Genomic DNA, 17,692 nt, shown 5'->3' with positions numbered 1-17,692 from the left:
AAGATCTTGCTGTGTATGTGCATAAAACTCCATGAAAAATAAATGACAGAAAAACCATTTGAAAGCAGTAGTAGTTCTGAAAGTTCACCGATTCTTTTAGCTTCATCAATGGACACTACTCCATTGAGGAAACTATTACATGGGATTTCAGAGTTTGTTGTTTCTTCTTCAACGTGTGGGAAAAAAACAGCCGCCACACGTGGTCGTAGGATTGTACATAGGGATGTTGAAAGGGAAGAGTTTCAGTACGGTGGTGGTGGTGGTAGTGGTGGCGGCGGCGGCGGTGGTCATTGCTTGTCGTCTTATTACAGTGTTTTTGTTGCTCGGCTTGCTATCATGGTTAGTGAACATGAAACTCTCCCTTGTCGTTCTACAGTTTGAGAATTTCAGTCATTTTGTTTGGATTTAAGGTTTTTTTTTTGTTGGAACAAAAATGGCTTCTTTTTCTCAGCTCATCCATGGCTGAAACTAGAGGGTCAAATTCTGGTTTTGGTCCCTCTGTTATGCTCAAATTTGGGGTTGTGCTTAAAATTTGGCATGATTCTTTTCCTTTAGTTGATCAAAATATCGTTAGAATTCCAATGAAATAGTATTTTACTCATCCATGGCTGAAACTAGCGGGTCAAATTCTGATTTTGTTCCCTCTGTTATGCTTAAATTTGGGGTTGTGTTTATAATTTGGCATGATTCTTTTCCTTTAGTTAATCAAAATATCGTTAGAATTCCAATCAAATAGTAGTTTGCTCATCCATGGTTAAAATCAGGGTCAAATTCTGATTTTGGCCCTTCTATTATGCTCTAATTTTGGAATTAGTCCCTCTAATTTGCAATAATTCTTTTCCTCTACCTTTATAATTTCATTAGTTAATCCCTTTTGGTATCTTTAATTTAGTGTCTAATCCTGTTCCTCTAATTCCAAATAATTTTTCCTTCTATTATGCTCTAAGTTGGGATTTAGTGTTCATAATTTAGCATAATTTGGTTTTTCTACTTTTATAATATCATTAGTTAATCCCTTTAATATCTTACTCATTAGATTGAATTTTTATTTTAACAAATATTGCTTTTCTTCAAGCTCATCCATGGCTAAAACCAGGGGTTAAATTATGGTTTTGGCCCCTCTAATATACTCTAATTTGAGATGTAGTCCCTATAATTTGACAAAATTCATTTCTTCTACTTTTATAAGTTAATCAAAATATAGTTCATTTATTACTTGGCTCATTGAAGCTTTCTTTTTGGAACAAATATTGCTTCTTTTTCAGCTCACCCGTGCCCAAAAAACTAAGGGTCAAATTATGGGGTTAATCCCTCTATTAAATGTTTTTTTTTCCAGGTGATGCTAGCTATTTTGATTGGGCTGCTAACAGTTCTAACCTGGCATTTCACAAAGGTTTACACAACAAAATCATTAAACACATTGGCATTTGGTCTTCGTTATGAGCTTCTTCAAAGACCAATCTTAAGGATGTGGAACATCTTGAATTCGACCTCGGAAATTACTACAGCTCAAGTCAAGTTGTCTGAATATGTAATTAGGCGCTACAGTAAACCCACCAACCAGGCAGAACAAGTTGAGGTTCATCCTTATAAAACTTCAATAGTCAAATTCTATAAAAGCTCCTCCTATTATACTTTTTTTTTTGCAAATTTAGTCCTTCTGTTATAGTTTTTACTTTTCGAAATGTGGTTGTCGGTCCTGAGATCAACTTTTTTTTAGTAGTTTGACGTATGGTCAGTTGCAGATTTTGGTATTAAGTTTTGGGGGGAGGGGGGGGGGGGAGGGGAGCTGATTACAATTTTCAAAAACTTTGGAAGAAGATTTTATGACAACTTTTATAAGTTTTGGTAAGCCTAATTAAAACTTTTGAAATTTTTGGAGGGTTAATGAGAATTTACAAAAATTTTAAAGGGGTCTCATTAATTTTTTTTTTTTTTTTTGAAGTTGGGAGATTTTGATTTTTTTTTAAAAACTCTGGTTGTTCTAATTAAAGCTTGATGAGAATTCACAAAAATTTTGAAGGGTCTTCTTAAAATTTTGGAAGGCTTAATAAAAAGTTTCAAAACTTTTGGGGGTTTAAATTAAATTTAAAAAAATTCAGGGCTCTAATGAAAATTTTCAAAAATTTTGGAGAGCAAAAGCCCCTGGCTCCTATCACCATCTGCCCCAGCATATGATGACATGATATATACATTTTTTTATATATCACCTCAATTAATGCTTAAAAAATAATCAAAATAAAATTATTTGACAGAATTAATGGAAAAAAAAAAGTTAATTTCAGGACTGAATAGAGAGACGAAATTCGCTAAAATTACATATATAGGGACCTTATTTAGGATTTGACCAAAACTTCATTTTCTTCATTATAAGCATTGTTTAAGAAAAAAAATTTAACCATTTTTTGTTTTGTTTGTGTTGATTTATTGCAATCTTCGCAGCTGTATGAAATGATGAAAGACATAACATGGGCACTATTTGCAAGCCGTAAAGCTCTAAATGCCATAACCATAAACTACAAAAATGGATTTGTACAAGCATTCCATAGGGACCATAGAAGCAACAACACATTCTACATCTATTCCGATCTCGCAAACTATTCAATCAGCTCCACCGAATCGTACCATAACGAGATGTTATCGTCCCGAAAAGGCCGGAACGATCAATTCATCCACGGCAATGTCTCGGCGATATGGTACCGCCAACCGCTCGATCCTGTGACGGGTGAAAAGAAAGGAAAGCCTTCACAAATCCCACCGGATGATCTTATCAACATAGCAGGCCCGTCTCAAGTGCCTGATGGGGTAGCTTCATGGCATGTATCGGTTAGTAAATACACCGATTCACCGTTGCTTTCGGCTGCTTTGCCGGTTTGGGACGCTACGAATACGAGTATCATGGCTGTTGTCGGTGTTACGACCGCTCTTTTTAGTGTAGGACAGTTGATGAAAGAACTGGTTGAAGTGCATAGTGGGTATATATATTTGACTTCACAACAAGGTTACTTGTTAGCGACATCAACTAATGCTCCTTTGTTAAAAAACACGACGAAAGGGCCGAAACTAATGATGGCCGTCGACTCCGAGGACCGTGTGATACGAATGGGAGCTCAATGGTTGCAAGAAGCTTATGGCAATAAGTTCCCACCTGGCCATGTGGTTCATGTTGAAAAAGCTAACCTTGGGGATCAACATTATTACATTGATTCATTTTTTCTCAACTTAACAAGGTTACCTATGGTAAGTTCCGAAACTATCCCGTCTTTTCCGATTAACCCGAACATCGAAACTAAACGTTTATGTTGCCGGTGCAGGTTGGGGTTATTATAATTCCGAGAAAGTATATAATGGGGAAAGTTGATGAAAGGGCATTGAAAACATTGGTTATATTGATATCAGCATCTGTATGTATCTTAGTTATTGGATGTGTTTGCATTTTGATACTTACGAATGGAGTTTCCAAAGAAATGAAACTCCGAGCTGAGTTAATAAGTCATCTCGATGCAAGAAGAAGAGCTGAAGCTTCGAGTAATTACAAAAGCCAATTCCTCGCGAACATGAGGTAACCGATTTCGGTTTTTCAGGTCATTTGACATTATTGCCTTGCATGCATGTTAATGTATCTTTTGTGTTTTAACAGTCATGAATTAAGAACACCTATGGCTGCTGTTATCGGATTGTTGGACATTCTTATCTGCGATGATTGCCTTACGAACGAGCAATACACAATGGTTACTCAGATTCGTAAATGCTCAACGGCTTTACTCCGGCTTCTTAACAACATATTGGATCTAAGCAAGGTAAGATTCAAAGACAAACTAATAAGAATATAAACTTAAAAAGTCGTAAAATTGAGGACGATGTTTACATTTTGTAGGTTGAATCGGGAAAATTGGTGTTGGAAGAAGCTGAGTTCGATTTGGGACGGGAACTCGAAGGACTTGTTGATATGTTCTCTGTACAATGCATTAACCATAATGTGGAAACAGTTCTGGATCTCTCTGGTATGACTTAAAACGAAATGTATGATCATCGGTTTATGTTTATACAAGTTATGTTACATTATAATTTCGTAAACAGATGATATTCCGAAAGTAGTTCAAGGAGATTCGGCTAGAGTTGTTCAAGTTTTTGCTAACTTAATAAGCAATTCCATCAAGTTCACAACATGTAAGATGAACATTTATTTCGATGATGGAACTGCTACACTTGAGCAGAACTTAACTGTTTTCGGATGGTTTGCAGCGGGACATATCGTACTCCGCGGATGGTGTGAGAACCCGAATGTGTGTAGTGATTCCGGGAAGTTTGCTCCTGATCAGAAGAAACCGTTGTCTGCATTAAAGACAAAGTTGAAACAACACGGAAACCATACGAAGAAGGCTGGCAAGAAAGACAACAAAATGATTCTTTGGTTCGAAGTCGATGACACTGGCTGTGGTAAGATTCTTTGGCGAAAAGGGAAAAAGGGTTCAATTTTGAGGTAGCTTAGCTTGAACTAATTTATCCTCCATGATCTGCAGGAATTGACCGGAGCAAATGGGAATCGGTGTTCGAGAGCTTTGAGCAAGCTGATCCTTCAACAACTCGAACGTAAGTACTTGGAGAAAAAAATCGTATTTTAACGAGCTGATTAAGAATTGTAATGCACTTTTGGTCTTTCAGGCATGGTGGCACCGGTCTCGGACTGTGCATCGTGAGAACCTTGGTAAGTGGAGTTCCTTGACAAACAAGTTTCGTATTCCATTACAAATTTTCATTACCATTTGACATATGAAACTACATTGTGCTGAAATATTGTGTACAAAATGATGGATGACATCGTTCTTTCACTCGTATTATCGATGACAGGTTAACAAAATGGGAGGAGAAATCAAGGTTGTTAAAAAGAACGGTCCCGGAACTCTAATGAGACTATTTTTGCTCCTTAGTACCCCTGCAGATGGTGTAGAACAACAAGGACGAATTGATGTCTCGAAGCACAGTGTAGCTGTGAGTAAAGTTTGATTATCTCAATACTCGACTTTACAGCTTTTACGTTAGTACATAGAGTTTTTTTTTATCATAAAGTGCTCGAAAATCGGCTTGAGATCGAAGCAAATATGAATGCAGGTAATCCTTGCATTACATGGTAGCATAGGTAGATTGACAATGTCGAAATGGCTATCGAAAAACGGAGTCCCGACATTGGAAGCATCGGAATGGAATGAACTAACACAAATCCTCCATGAACTATTCCATGCCCGAACTCTTGATTCTGGTTTCGACACTCATTATTCACTGGCTGAACCTGTGAGGTCCAAAGTACAAAGCTTACAAGACATGAAGAACCCGGTTTACATCATAGTTGTCGATCTCGGGTTGCTCGATTTGAGCACCAACATATGGAAAGAACAGCTTAATTTCCTCGATAAATTCTCCGGCCTTGTGAAATTCGCATGGATGCTGAATCACGATACATCCAATGCTATAAAGATGGAACTCCGTAGGAAAGGACATATATTGATGGTTAATAAGCCATTATATAAGGCCAAAATGCTACATATTTTGGAAGCTGTCATAAAAGAAAGCTATGTTGAGCCTCAAAACCGAAGTCCGAATGGAACGAAAGGTACATCTAAAGAAGGTGATTCTCACGAATGTCTTGAAATCGATTCAACTCAGTTCGAGACATGCAGCTCTGATGATTCCGATGAAACAGCTGGTGTTAGCTCTGTAAGTTCGGTCCATATCAGAGAGGAATCGAGAGAAGGAACCATACTAAAATCCAGTCCATCGACACTTAGGAACTGTCTAGTCGAGTTCACGCGATTAGGCTTAGATCAATGCCATACCAAACCAAAGTTGCAAAATACCGAAGACATCAAACCCGAAAATCCCGACTCCCCAGAACAACCTTCGGTAAGAAGCAATGCTAAAGACAGAATAACAAACGAACCCAAATCTCTCCAAGGTTTACGGATACTCCTAGCAGAAGACACACCAGTTCTCCAAAGAGTAGCAACCATCATGCTCGAAAAAATGGGAGCTGTAGTAATCGCGGTAGGAGATGGAGTACAAGCGGTCGAAGCCCTCAATTCCGTGCTCGATAATGACAACGAACATAGAAACGACCAAGTGGAAACAGAGATATGCGATTCTCCACCATATGATTTGATCTTAATGGATTGCCAAGTAAGAAAAAAAAATGCTTCATTTTTCAAATCAAACTGCAAAACATTCAATCATGTTCTGTCTTTTCTTTTACAGATGCCAATGATGGACGGATACGAAGCGACAAAAGCGATAAGAAAATCGGAAGAAAGAACGGGTTGGCATATTCCAATCGTTGCTTTGACGGCTCATGCTATGTCATCAGATAAAGACAAATGCTTGAAAGTAGGCATGGATGCTTATTTAACAAAGCCAATTGATTACAAGTTGATGGTGTCCACCATCCTTTCACTTACTAAACAGTCATCACCTTGAATGTTTATGCATGCCATGGCAGTTTCTTGGAGAAAAAGAAAACTCAACAATAACAAGAAGTTTTAATAATGTCTGCTATACATAGGATTACAACCAGTTTTGTTGTCTCAAATCTTCAGTTTGGAACTGGTTTTATTTTTATTTTTTATTTTTAATTTATAGTCTAACTTTCGGCTTAGTTTGTTCTTAGTTAATGTGATAACTGTATATATTAAACCCCAAAGGCTAATAAGAATAATATGATTATTTTGGGTTGAATTTGGAAACTAATTATTAATACAAGGAGTAGATTGTAAATGTCTAACGATTCACTCGATGAGTCGAAAGCCGTAAGAAAATTAAGATGATTGGGACGTGGGAACTGGAAAGGAATTGGAGAGAATAAGAAAGAGTTGAGAGTGCTAGAAAAACGAGTGTCTTAGGTTTTTAATTCGGTGCTAGGGGCCATCTTTGATAGCTCCTAATGTGTCACGTGTTGTCCATACATTAGTTTTGGACCCCCTCAAATTTAGTCGACTTAATAATGTCTTGTCGTCATAGATATGAGCTATCATGTTTGAAGAACAAATATGTGTGATGTAATAATGACAAATATCTCCATTCGTTTGAGCTCATGAGATCTTATACTCGCAAACATCTTAGCTCTTAATTAGGAGTGTGGACTTATCGGATCATAAACTGATTAAATGAACTCATAAATTTAGGTATATCAATAATATAAAGAAAATAATTTTTATTTGTGTTTCCTTTATAAACCTTTTGTTCACTTTTTCAAAAATAAAAAAGATATTATTCTCAAATTAAGGCTCAAATTTTAAATTGATATTAAATTTTAATATGTTGTAATTAAAAAATCTAACTATTATTTTAACAATTCAATTTCAAAATTTTGAGATTTGGGACCAATTTAAAATTTATGTCATAGTTTGAGGATATTTAGTGAAATTAACTTTTTTTAGTTGTTGGGCTTTAGCTTAAGTTGACGCTCAAAGAGCAAAAAGCTTCATCAAACTCAGTAATAGCATAAGCAAATCCTAAGGAATAGAAGAAAAATGGCGAGATACGACAGAGCGATTACCGTGTTCTCACCGGACGGCCATTTATTCCAAGTGGAATACGCCCTCGAAGCCGTTCGTAAAGGTAACGCCGCCGTTGGCGTACGCGGCACCGACATCGTTGTTCTAGGCGTCGAGAAAAAATCCGCCGCCAAACTCCAGGACTCACGGTTATATTCACCTCTTTGCTATATTACCCCTTCTATTTCATTTTCCCTTTTTATCTCTCTCAAAAATTGATCCTTTCTGCTTAATTTTTGTTCAAGTTGAAATTTAGGGTTAGGGTTCTATGATTTGGAATTGGAACTAATAGATTATATTGGGTTATTTATGAACACTGTTTTTTTAGGAATTTTATGATAAAATCATGCAATGAGAACACTAGAGGTTTTGAATTTCCTCAAATTGGGCTATTTTTTACTCATTTTTACTGCATGCTATTGTGTAGATCGGTTAAGAAGATTGTGAATTTGGATGATCATATTGCATTGGCATGTGCTGGACTCAAAGCCGATGCTCGTGTCCTCATAAACAGGGCTCGGATCGAATGTCAAAGCCATAGGCTGACTGTTGAAGATCCCGTTACGGTCGAGTATATTACTCGTTACATTGCGGGTCTTCAGCAGAAGTATACTCAAAGTGGAGGTGTTAGACCATTTGGTCTCTCGACTCTGATTGTTGGCTTTGATCCATATAGCGGTACACCGGCACTATATCAAACTGATCCGTCAGGGACATTTTCCGCTTGGAAAGCTAATGCAACTGGGAGAAACTCAAACTCGATACGAGAGTTTCTAGAGAAGAACTACAAGGAAACTTCTGGGCAAGAAACCATTAAGCTTGCAATTCGTGCATTGCTCGAGGTAAGTTCCATTTGTTGGTTCTTCATGTGTGTAAATTTTATTTTGTTTTCCATTGTTTGCCATTCGGTATTTATTTGTCATGTTGAATCCAAAGAAATATGAATTAAATGGTAAAAGTAATTTTACTTCCTCTACTTAAAAAATGGTCAAATTAGCCCCTATTGGTCCTTTTTATTAAAAATTCTATCCATTTACATGGTTAAAAATTGGCGTTACTTTATAACCAAATGTGACATGTGGTGTGCCTCGTGTCTCCCATGCTAGCGTATAGGAATCAGTTTTTAATATTAGAAATAGATGGAACTTTTAACAAAATAATCAGTTTGCTCTTTGATCTAACATATAGTTACTAATTTACCCATTTTTTTAGTAGAGGGGATAAAGTGCAATTCAACCCTTAGTACAGGAGCCTTCATAATACTTTTACCAAATTAAATCTATCTTTTAACTTGTAAACTTTTCCTTGCATGGACTCTTAACCTTTGTAGAGATGATACAGCTTAACGACCTGTGCATCTTGAAGCGGAGCAAAAAAAAGAACTTGCAATTCGAACATTGGTTATATTTATGTTTTCGGATAAAGTATATATTGTGTTAGTTCTTTATTTCAAACATCGATGATAAAATATTTTTGCATATTGTTTGCGTGATATTATGTAGTAATTGTTTCTTCCATTGCCTTGCCACTCGAAGGCATGACTGCAATAAGGACTTCCATGGTGAAATCATACACTTGTCTGCATAGGTCAAATGATGGTAAAAGTACCATGGAGGCCCCTATATTAGAAGTCAGATTACATTTTGCCCTCTCTATTCAAAAAATAGGCAAATTAGTCCTTATACATTAATCAAAGAGCAAACTGGTTCTTCTATTAAAAATTCATCCATTTTTACTATAAAAGCGTGATATATCATGTGTCACTATTTGATTATTCTATTAATCACATTAGTTTTAATTAATTATAAATGGCTGAAATTTTTAAAATGACCAATTTGTTTTTTAATTTAACATATAGGGATTAATTTGCTCATTTTTCGAGTAGAGGGGGCAAAATGTAATCTGACTTTTAGTACAGTGGCCTCCATGGTGGTTTTACCGTCAAATAATATGTTCCAACATCAGCTTTACCTGCAGTTGATTATGGCTTGCTAATGCGTTAAAAGGGTGTATGCTATACGAGAAAACAATGTTTGATTGTCTTTACGTGTTTCTCATTCATGTAGGTTGTTGAGAGTGGGGGAAAGAACATCGAAGTTGCTGTGATGACAAAGGAACATGGTCTTCGGCAGCTTGAAGAAACTGAAATCGATGCCATTGCAGCCGAGATCGAGGCAGAGAAGGAAGCAGCCGAGGCTGCAAAGAAGGCCCCTCCAAAGGAAAAATGATGAAGCATCAACTGTTTAAGCTATCATTTCCTTTTTCTTTTTTTTTCTTTTCTGGTCTGACTGCTTAATTTCTGCAATTGAAGTTTCATTTGCCATTGTTGGCATTTTATTTGCTTTTTAGTTGTTTCAGTTTAAGCAAGTATCAATCACATTCAGATAATATGCAAATATGAATCTTGCAACAAGGTTTTAAGGTTAAAAAGAGGAATTTGGCCTCTTTATCACGATTTAAATTTCATGCATCATCAGTGATGAATAATAATATGATATATCATCATTAATAAAATAAAATTAGCATAAAAACAGAAGAATATTGGTGATAAATTTAACGGCTTAAATAAAAATAAAAATGAACTCGAATTATAATATTTATTCACATTTTATTTATTTTTTATGCATCTTCCACAATTGAAAAAACCAATTGTTTCTTTCAGGCACAACAAATTTGTGCTTTTATTCCATCTATGAACATCATTTAAAGTGAATCAAACTCTCAATTTGACATGTATAATTGAAGGATATTATATCTACATTCTCTTTTGAAATTGTGAGGCCAAATCAGTCAAATTGAATCTCTTATGGAACTGTGAACTCAAATCATTCCATGAGAAGTGACCTTCATAGTAGTGACTGAGAATTGCCACAATTGCAATAACAAATCCCAAAGCTACCTTCAAAGATAGCTTTGATGGTGGTGAAATGAACCCTAATTCAGATAATTTCTTATGGGAGGCTGCATAATCTCTAAAAAAAGCATCCTCATCCTGTCATTTAAAAACAACACTATAAGTTTCTTGTGAAACAAGTAAGATATAAAGCAATTGAATTGCCGACTTACCTTCGCGTAGAGCTCCACATAGCGCTTGAACTTGGGATCTTCCGCAAGAGCCTTGTCGCTTCGAAGTTTTAACAATTCGGGATCCGACTCGTTGTTCAGTAGCTCCCTTGTTACAGATAATATTAGATTATTATATTATAGGGTTTAGATCAAATTAATCCTTATACTATTAAAAAGAATTAAATAAGTTCAAATTGTAACAGATTTAAAATCTTTTGTATAAAAATTGTCTTGAAAATTATTTTTTTCAATTGCAGTTTAATTCTAAACAAAAGATTTTATTGATAAAATTATAAAAACTTTTACCTTTGTTAAACAATAAATGATATTTTTTAACAATAAATATAAACTCTATTCTAATTTGACTGGTAACAGTACCATGGAGGCCCTTGTCTTAGGAGTCATATTGCATTTTGTCCCCTCTACTAAAAAAATGGGCAAATTAGTCTCCGTGCGTTAGATCAAATAGCAAACTAGTCATTTCTGTTAAAAATTTCACCCATTTGTACTGTTAAAAATTGGCGTGGCTGGTAAAATATCTAAACAATGACACGTGGTCACATGTACCTCATGCTGGCATATAAGACCCGGTTTTTAACAGTAGAAATAGATGAAATTGTTAACAAAAGGACCAGTTTGCTCTTTGATCTAATATATAGGGACTAATATATCTATTTTAGAAGTAGAGAAAGCAAATGTAATCTGACTTCTAGTACAAAAACCTCTATGACACTTTTACCTAATTTAATTGGATTTTATTCTTTTTAATAATATAAAAATTAAATTGATTCATTTAATAGTATAGAAACTTGATTTAATGAAGTCATGATGATCTCAAATACATTCACCATATCTATTCACTTGAAAGTTGAAACCAAGTATTAAGTACTTACTTGTAGTATGAATTGTCAAACTTCAAAGGTTCCTTTGTCCAAGCACCCTCAAAGCCTGATCTTTCAGGATGTGCTCTTCCCTACAAAATCCAGAACACAAAATTTTTATTTTTAAACAAGTAATTAAGTAAAAGTACTATCGAGATTCTACTAGGAGTTATATTGTATTTTGTTTCTTCTACTAAAAAAGGGTAAATTAATCCTTTCACATTAATTATAAGAGCAAATTGGTCATTTTTGTTAAAAATTTCATCCATTTATACAGTTAAAAACTGTTGTGGCTGACGGAATAACCAGGCAATAATACGTAGCGTGTCATGTGCACCTCATACTGTGGACTAGTTTTTAACAACAGAAATTGATGAAATTTTTAACAGAAGAACCAATTTGCTCTTTTGATCTAATGTATAGAGACTAATTTACCCATTTTTTAAATAGAGAATGTAAAATACAATCCGACTCCATAATTACTATGTTCAACTATATAGACAAGGTACCAATGTATGTCCCCCAGAAAGTGCCACAATGTCCTTGTCAGACAGGCCCATCCTATAGAAGATGTCCCTTAGATGTTTTGCACCTGCAACAAATTAAACTCATTCAAAAAAGGGCAACTGTGTGTCTGTATATATATTATATATATGTTAGCTCCCCCGTAAATTTGGAAGTTAGAACCTTTGGAAAGCTAAGTTATTAATGCTAATGCATGGTCATGATTTTTTCTTACTTAGACGGGTGCGAACTTGCATGATTTATACAAGGATGAAATAAAGAAAATCTCAAAACTAAATTAGAAGCAATGGAATAAGAAAAACCTCGATTGGCATCAGGCAGGCGCCCTTCTTCAGGAGATGCCATTGAATCCTGACATATTCACAGAGATGAAACATGTTACTAATTTACCTAACATATGATAATTAGAGTTGGTTTTTGGAGCTCAAGCCATGACCACATACATACATACATACATACATACATACATACATACATACATACATACATACCTTCCTGCCTGGAACAAAGTCAATAGTAGGACCTCCAGTGACCTCAACAGCAACCACTCCAGCAAGCTGTAAATGCAAAAAAAAATTGATCTTAAAAGCTAATGTGTGTTTGTGTATGTTAAAACATGATTAAAGAAAAAAAAGAGAACATAACTAAAACATACCTGGTAAAGGTCTGCATATGTAATTTGAGGATGCCTTTCCTTTACTTGTTCTGCTTGTCATATATACATACAGTTAGAAGACAAGAAAGATCAAAAAAAAAAACCAAAGTAGTTGAAATTATATCAAAAAAATCCAACCACAAAGATCAACAGCTTTTTTGAGACCACTGTTTGCAGCATGTTGTAACTCATCACCATGTCTGATAGAACCATTAGGTCCCCCTGTCTTGGTTTTAGCATCGTAAGTTCCAGCATCGTGCCACCTTCAAAAAACAATAACAATTAACACCAACCCCCAAAAATGAATACACATATATATATATAATAACATACGCCAAGCGAAGCATAATGGGGGCGCATTGGTTGCTAGAGATAAGAGCACGAAGGTCTCGACGAGCCTTTTCGATCTCTTTCAAGTATTGTGGGTCCATTACTGGGGCAGCCATTGTAGCAAAGCTTATATATATATATATATCAGAAGAAGAAGATGTTTGGCAAGCTAAAAGGAGATTGGTGAGGAAAATAGAGGTTTGGATTTGGGTTTTTATATACAAAGTAAGTGGAAGGGATTATGTTAAGAAAGAATCAAAAATAAAGGATGGATTGAGGAGTTGGTTTTTTGTAAGCTAAGGAAAGAATATGGGGGAAAAGGCCAAGTAAGGTACTAGGTACTTTTTTTTTCAGAAAGAAAAAATAAAGGTATAATTTGGATTTCATCCTTGTACTTTATAAAAATTGAAGAGTTAATCCTTCTATTTTAATTTGTTAGAATTTGATTGTGTTGCGAGTTTTTTCTGTAAAATAATTGTTTATATTTGTTTCCTTTCAATTTAAATTTTCTTTGTTATTTTTAATATTTTTAAAGGTAATCAATTGTTTAAATATAATTTTTCAAAAAATTAAGTGAGTTTTTCTATAATATATTATTACATTTTTTTTCATTTTTAATAATTATGTGCACATAAAATGATATTTTTATTTAGCGGGATAGGTCAAGTAGACCTATTCATGGGTCAAGCTATTTATTCAAACTCAAAAGCTTATTCGAAATTTTCGAGGATTTGAGAAAAAATTATTATGCTCAAAAAGTGGATTTAGACGAAATATTAGGCCCATTTAAAATATGAGTTAAGCTCGAGCTTGAACATTCAAGGCATGAGCTCAACATATAAATTTTATATGTTATGTAATTTATAACACATAAGAGCTAAATCTATAGTAATATACAATAGGGTAAACTACACTCAAGGTTACTAAACTATTAGTAAGTTTACATTTTGGTCACTCACCTTCAAAATGTTACAAAATGGTCACTGAATAATTTGAAAGTTTTTATTTAAGTCAATAGGCTATCAAAATCGTTGTGGTATGCCTTATTTGTTCCTACCGTCTGCACAAATCAAAAGCTTTCCTATTTATTTTCTGCATACATATATTTTTTTATGAAATAGCTTTAAACATAATGAATATACAAACAAAAAATCCAAACAGCTTTCTTCTTTAATCACCAACGCTGATCGTCAAAACAATTTGAATCTAATGTATGTTCTTCTACTCATCGATGAGTACCAACCTACCATACCGATTGGCAAATCGTTACTTGGAGCTTACTAGTCGGATTTAAAAAAAAAAAACAACCTAGTGACTTAAAAATAAAAACTTTCAAATAGTTCAGTGACTTAAATGAAAACTTTCAAATATTTTAGTGACAATTTTATAACTTTTTAAATTTAAGTAACCAATATGTAAACTTACTAATAGTTTAAAGACATTGGGTGCAGTTCACCCTATATAATGCTACTCTAATTTTAACATCAAAATATGTTAAGATGGTTATATATAAGATTTTAATAAATAATATATATTGGTGAGCTTGGGCAAATTTTTTCCTTATATTTCTGATCGAACCAAGCTTAAGCAAGTATAAAGTGTATTAATATCATGTTTAGGCCTAATTCAATTCATGAGATGAATCATCACAGCTATTTCATACCCGTCATTAAAAATACTCATTCTTATTCCTTCCCAGCTATATTTGATCATAGGTCAAACTGATGTAAAATTTCAAGTTTGTTAAAATGGGCTTAAAATTTTGCCTAAACCTGACGCTAATTAAAAATACTAAACCTGAACCCGACCTAGTCCGTCCGTATTAAAAAAAATTAGATTTTTTATATAAAAACAAATTTAAAAAAATGATATATCAAATATACTAAAAATATTAAGATAAATGTTCCCAATAAATTGAAAATACATTTTAAAAAAGTCATTATACTTAAATAACAGTAATATAGTTACAACTTAGCAAGCAAATGCTTCTAAAATAGTAACAAAATTAACAATAAAAAAGAGCTATACAATATCCAAACAATAACAATAATAGCAATATAATAGTGAAATGACAAAAAAAAATTTAGGCTGATTCTCGGACCAAGAAAATCCTACCTAAGGCCCAACCTATTTGAAAAACAAACCTTATTTTTTGTTCAAACCTATTTTTTGGGTCTATATTTTTACTTAAATCGTCACACTTTTTGAGCAGACCTTTAAATCCAGACAAATGAATCAACCCATCATCAAAACTATTCTCATCTTACACTCACTTTATAAAAAATCACTTTGAGTTTGATATCAACAAGTGACCGAGTATAATGGTAAGATACATTTTCAATATGAAAATGTAGATTCAAAGTTTGGAGACAATATTATTAAGAACGACAACCTTGAAATCCGAACATGACTCATAATATAAAAACTAAAAAAAACTAAAAAAAGAAAAAAAGGCAGAGTTTGGTCAGCCGTTGAATCGCTGCACATAGAAATTAGTAGTAACCCAAGAAAAATATAGATTGGTTTGATAAGAGTGTGAACTGTGAAGACTCATGTATATGGTGGAAATGACTAACTCAACCCTGGTACACCTACTTCTTTATATAGTACTATTCACTTTACAGTCTAGAAGACAACTTGCCTGTCTTTGCCTTTCTTTTCTCGGTAATTCTGAAACCATGACAAGGGCAATGTTGTCCCAAGTGTATGATATTCTTTCTTTACCAGTTAGCTTGATTCTGACATTGACATGCAATGTTTTATGTTCTCTTCTCTGCTTGTCTTCATTCCACTGTCACACATTTCCCTAAAAAAACACTACTAAACCTAATTTAAAATGCCTTTTCTAGAATCTTGGGGGTTTTTTATTGCTTGTTTAAATTTGAAAATCTGCTTTGGTTATGTAAATATGTGTATGTTTGGATTTGATGGTCTTAAAAATGTGTAAATTATGGTTTTATTTTTCATTATTTAATTATAAAAAATTATAAAAAATTATTTAATTTTATCTTTTTAACCATCAGTTGGTTAATATAAAAATAAAAACACTCAAAAATTAGTTGGGTGACTAAAAACGAGCATAGTTGAGCGACTACAAATGTAGTTTACCCTGAAAATATAAAGGTAAACTATATTCATAGTCATTAAATTATTAATAAATTTACGTTTTAGACACCTAACTTCAGAATGTTACAAAATACTACTGAACTATTTAAAAATTTTCATTTAAGTTCTCGGGCTGTTAAAATTATTGTTGTGTGATCTTCTATGTTTGCACCGCTTATACCAATCGAAAACTTTTATTCCCTTTTTATTTTACAATTTAGTTTTTTTTATGAAACAACTTTAAACGTCACGTTGATGAATACTAATCCACCATACCTATCAAATAATAGTCGCTTGGAGTTTGCCAGTCAGACTTTAAAAAAAAAACTTAACAACTTAGTAACTTAAATAGAAACTTTCAAATAATTCATTGACCATTTTGTAACTTTTTGAAATTAAGTGACACAAAACATAAACTTATTAATAGTTTAGAACTTTGAGCGTTATTTATCTAAAATGTAAATGAAATCAAGTCAAGTTATGAAATCAAGTCAAGTTAAGCCCGTTTTAAGAGCAAGTTTTTCCAACAAGAATTTCTTCAATCTCGAAATGAGAGATCAAAATTTAATGACTTGTTGATCAACATCTAAATTCCTTGAAATAAAAGTAAATGGACTAAATGTTTTAACAAGTCATTAAAGTTTGATCTCTCCTTTCGAGATTGAATCTTATGATCGAAGAAATTCATATTAAGTTCAAACATGCTCAAAATCTATATATTCTTCTTATTTTTGAAATCAGATTCTTTTACTTTTATTTTAAGAAATTTAGTTTTTTTAGCTTTTAATTTTCAAAATTTAAAGTCCAATTGTGAATATAGCTAAAATTATTCTATTAAATGTACATTCATTACAAGTCAATTTTTTATTACATGGCTATCAAATGTGCATTTTTTTCTATTTCAAAACATCACACTGATAAATTTGACAATAAATTTTAATATTGTCGATAATTAGACCTGAATTTGAAATTTTAAAAAATTAAAAGGACTAAATTCCCAATATATTAAAAGTACCTCTACTTGGAGAATATTTTAATCTAAATTTTACTACCACTATCTATACTATTATATATTAAAGGAAGGCCGCATTCCTTCTTTGACACCTAGCTTGCTTTTATATATACATATTCTTAACAAATAATGGTCAATATTCAATTTCGGTCCCTCTACTTTTATCTATACTACTACATCCTTTTATATGCAGTAGCATAGATTCTTAAACAATAATGGTTAATTTTTAACTTTGGTTCCTCTACTTTCTAATTATATAAAATAGTCTGATTCCAATTTTGGTCCCTATACTATGTTAAGATTTGAGATTTGATCTTTATAATTGAATTTTTTATATAATTTGGTACCTCAATGTTTATAATATCATTAGTTAATCTAAATATTTTATTTTAATTATAATTAAAATGTTGACATAAATTTAAAAAACAACTACAATTATTAATATTTTTTTGTTAAATTCTAGTTCATTATAGCGCCATATTTTGTGACATGATTATCGAGTGATTAATTTTTTTAAAATTTAGAATGCCATACTATTAACTTTAACAGAAGAATTTTAATAGCATTAATAATT

The 17,692-nt window shown here is 33.2% G+C and overlaps 3 protein-coding genes across 5 annotated transcripts; 2 read left to right on the top strand and 1 right to left on the bottom strand.

Annotated features, from left to right (window-relative positions):
- Positions 1-6,726, top strand: LOC107909464 (histidine kinase 1). Of its 3 annotated transcripts, none has more exons than XM_016836983.2 (13): positions 1-339; positions 1,337-1,573; positions 2,443-3,240; positions 3,315-3,562; positions 3,641-3,800; positions 3,878-4,004; positions 4,081-4,170; positions 4,246-4,440; positions 4,524-4,593; positions 4,666-4,708; positions 4,852-4,992; positions 5,113-6,174; positions 6,250-6,726. In XM_016836983.2, the coding sequence occupies exons 1-13, from the start codon at positions 43-45 to the stop codon at positions 6,466-6,468; spliced, it is 3,687 nt and encodes a 1,228-aa protein (XP_016692472.1). In that variant the 5' UTR covers positions 1-42; the 3' UTR covers positions 6,469-6,726. The 3 variants fall into 3 exon arrangements, with proteins under 3 accessions (XP_016692472.1, XP_016692471.1, XP_016692474.1); XM_016836982.2 differs by having other exon boundaries at positions 1,337-1,579; XM_016836985.2 differs by lacking the exon at positions 4,081-4,170 and having other exon boundaries at positions 1,337-1,579.
- Positions 6,727-7,366: 640 nt separating this feature from the next.
- Positions 7,367-9,881, top strand: LOC107909466 (proteasome subunit alpha type-7). The gene is made up of 3 exons (XM_016836987.2): positions 7,367-7,693; positions 7,972-8,386; positions 9,611-9,881. Exons 1-3 carry the CDS (start codon positions 7,521-7,523, stop codon positions 9,770-9,772), a joined length of 750 nt encoding a protein of 249 aa, XP_016692476.1. The 5' UTR covers positions 7,367-7,520; the 3' UTR covers positions 9,773-9,881.
- Positions 9,882-10,132: 251 nt separating this feature from the next.
- Positions 10,133-13,312, bottom strand: LOC107909465 (probable L-ascorbate peroxidase 3). Its single transcript, XM_016836986.2, has 9 exons — positions 13,005-13,312; positions 12,810-12,934; positions 12,672-12,721; positions 12,508-12,573; positions 12,319-12,367; positions 12,001-12,083; positions 11,504-11,583; positions 10,611-10,716; positions 10,133-10,536 (listed from the first exon to the last, which is right to left on the bottom strand). Exons 1-9 carry the CDS (start codon positions 13,115-13,117, stop codon positions 10,300-10,302), a joined length of 909 nt encoding a protein of 302 aa, XP_016692475.1. The 5' UTR covers positions 13,118-13,312; the 3' UTR covers positions 10,133-10,299.
- Positions 13,313-17,692: the final 4,380 nt, after the last annotated feature.

The sequence above is a fragment of the Gossypium hirsutum genome, chromosome D03 (genome assembly GCF_007990345.1).
Source record: "Gossypium hirsutum isolate 1008001.06 chromosome D03, Gossypium_hirsutum_v2.1, whole genome shotgun sequence".
NCBI classification, from domain to species: Eukaryota; Viridiplantae; Streptophyta; class Magnoliopsida; order Malvales; family Malvaceae; genus Gossypium; species Gossypium hirsutum.
The sequence above is the reverse complement of the archived record's forward strand: the minus strand, read 5'-3'. Positions and strand labels throughout refer to the sequence as shown.

What these genes read in the sequence shown, in the direction of transcription:
- LOC107909466 (XM_016836987.2), top strand. Translation starts at nt 7,521, where the DNA reads ATGGCGAGATACGACAGAGCGATTACCGTGTTCTCACCGGACGGCCAT. An exon ending in GCCAAACTCCAGGACTCACG is followed by an intron (nt 7,694 to 7,971) that starts GTTATATTCACC and finishes GCTATTGTGTAG; the next exon opens with ATCGGTTAAGAAGATTGTGA. An exon ending in CAATTCGTGCATTGCTCGAG is followed by an intron (nt 8,387 to 9,610) that starts GTAAGTTCCATT and finishes TCATTCATGTAG; the next exon opens with GTTGTTGAGAGTGGGGGAAA.
- LOC107909464 (XM_016836982.2), top strand. Translation starts at nt 43, where the DNA reads ATGACAGAAAAACCATTTGAAAGCAGTAGTAGTTCTGAAAGTTCACCG. An exon ending in CAATTCCTCGCGAACATGAG is followed by an intron (nt 3,563 to 3,640) that starts GTAACCGATTTC and finishes GTGTTTTAACAG; the next exon opens with TCATGAATTAAGAACACCTA. An exon ending in TTCCATCAAGTTCACAACAT is followed by an intron (nt 4,171 to 4,245) that starts GTAAGATGAACA and finishes GATGGTTTGCAG; the next exon opens with CGGGACATATCGTACTCCGC.
- LOC107909465 (XM_016836986.2), bottom strand. Translation starts at nt 13,117, where the DNA reads ATGGCTGCCCCAGTAATGGACCCACAATACTTGAAAGAGATCGAAAAG. An exon ending in CCCATTATGCTTCGCTTGGC is followed by an intron (nt 12,935 to 13,004) that starts GTATGTTATTAT and finishes TGTTTTTTGAAG; the next exon opens with GTGGCACGATGCTGGAACTT. An exon ending in AAAAGCTGTTGATCTTTGTG is followed by an intron (nt 12,722 to 12,809) that starts GTTGGATTTTTT and finishes TATGACAAGCAG; the next exon opens with AACAAGTAAAGGAAAGGCAT.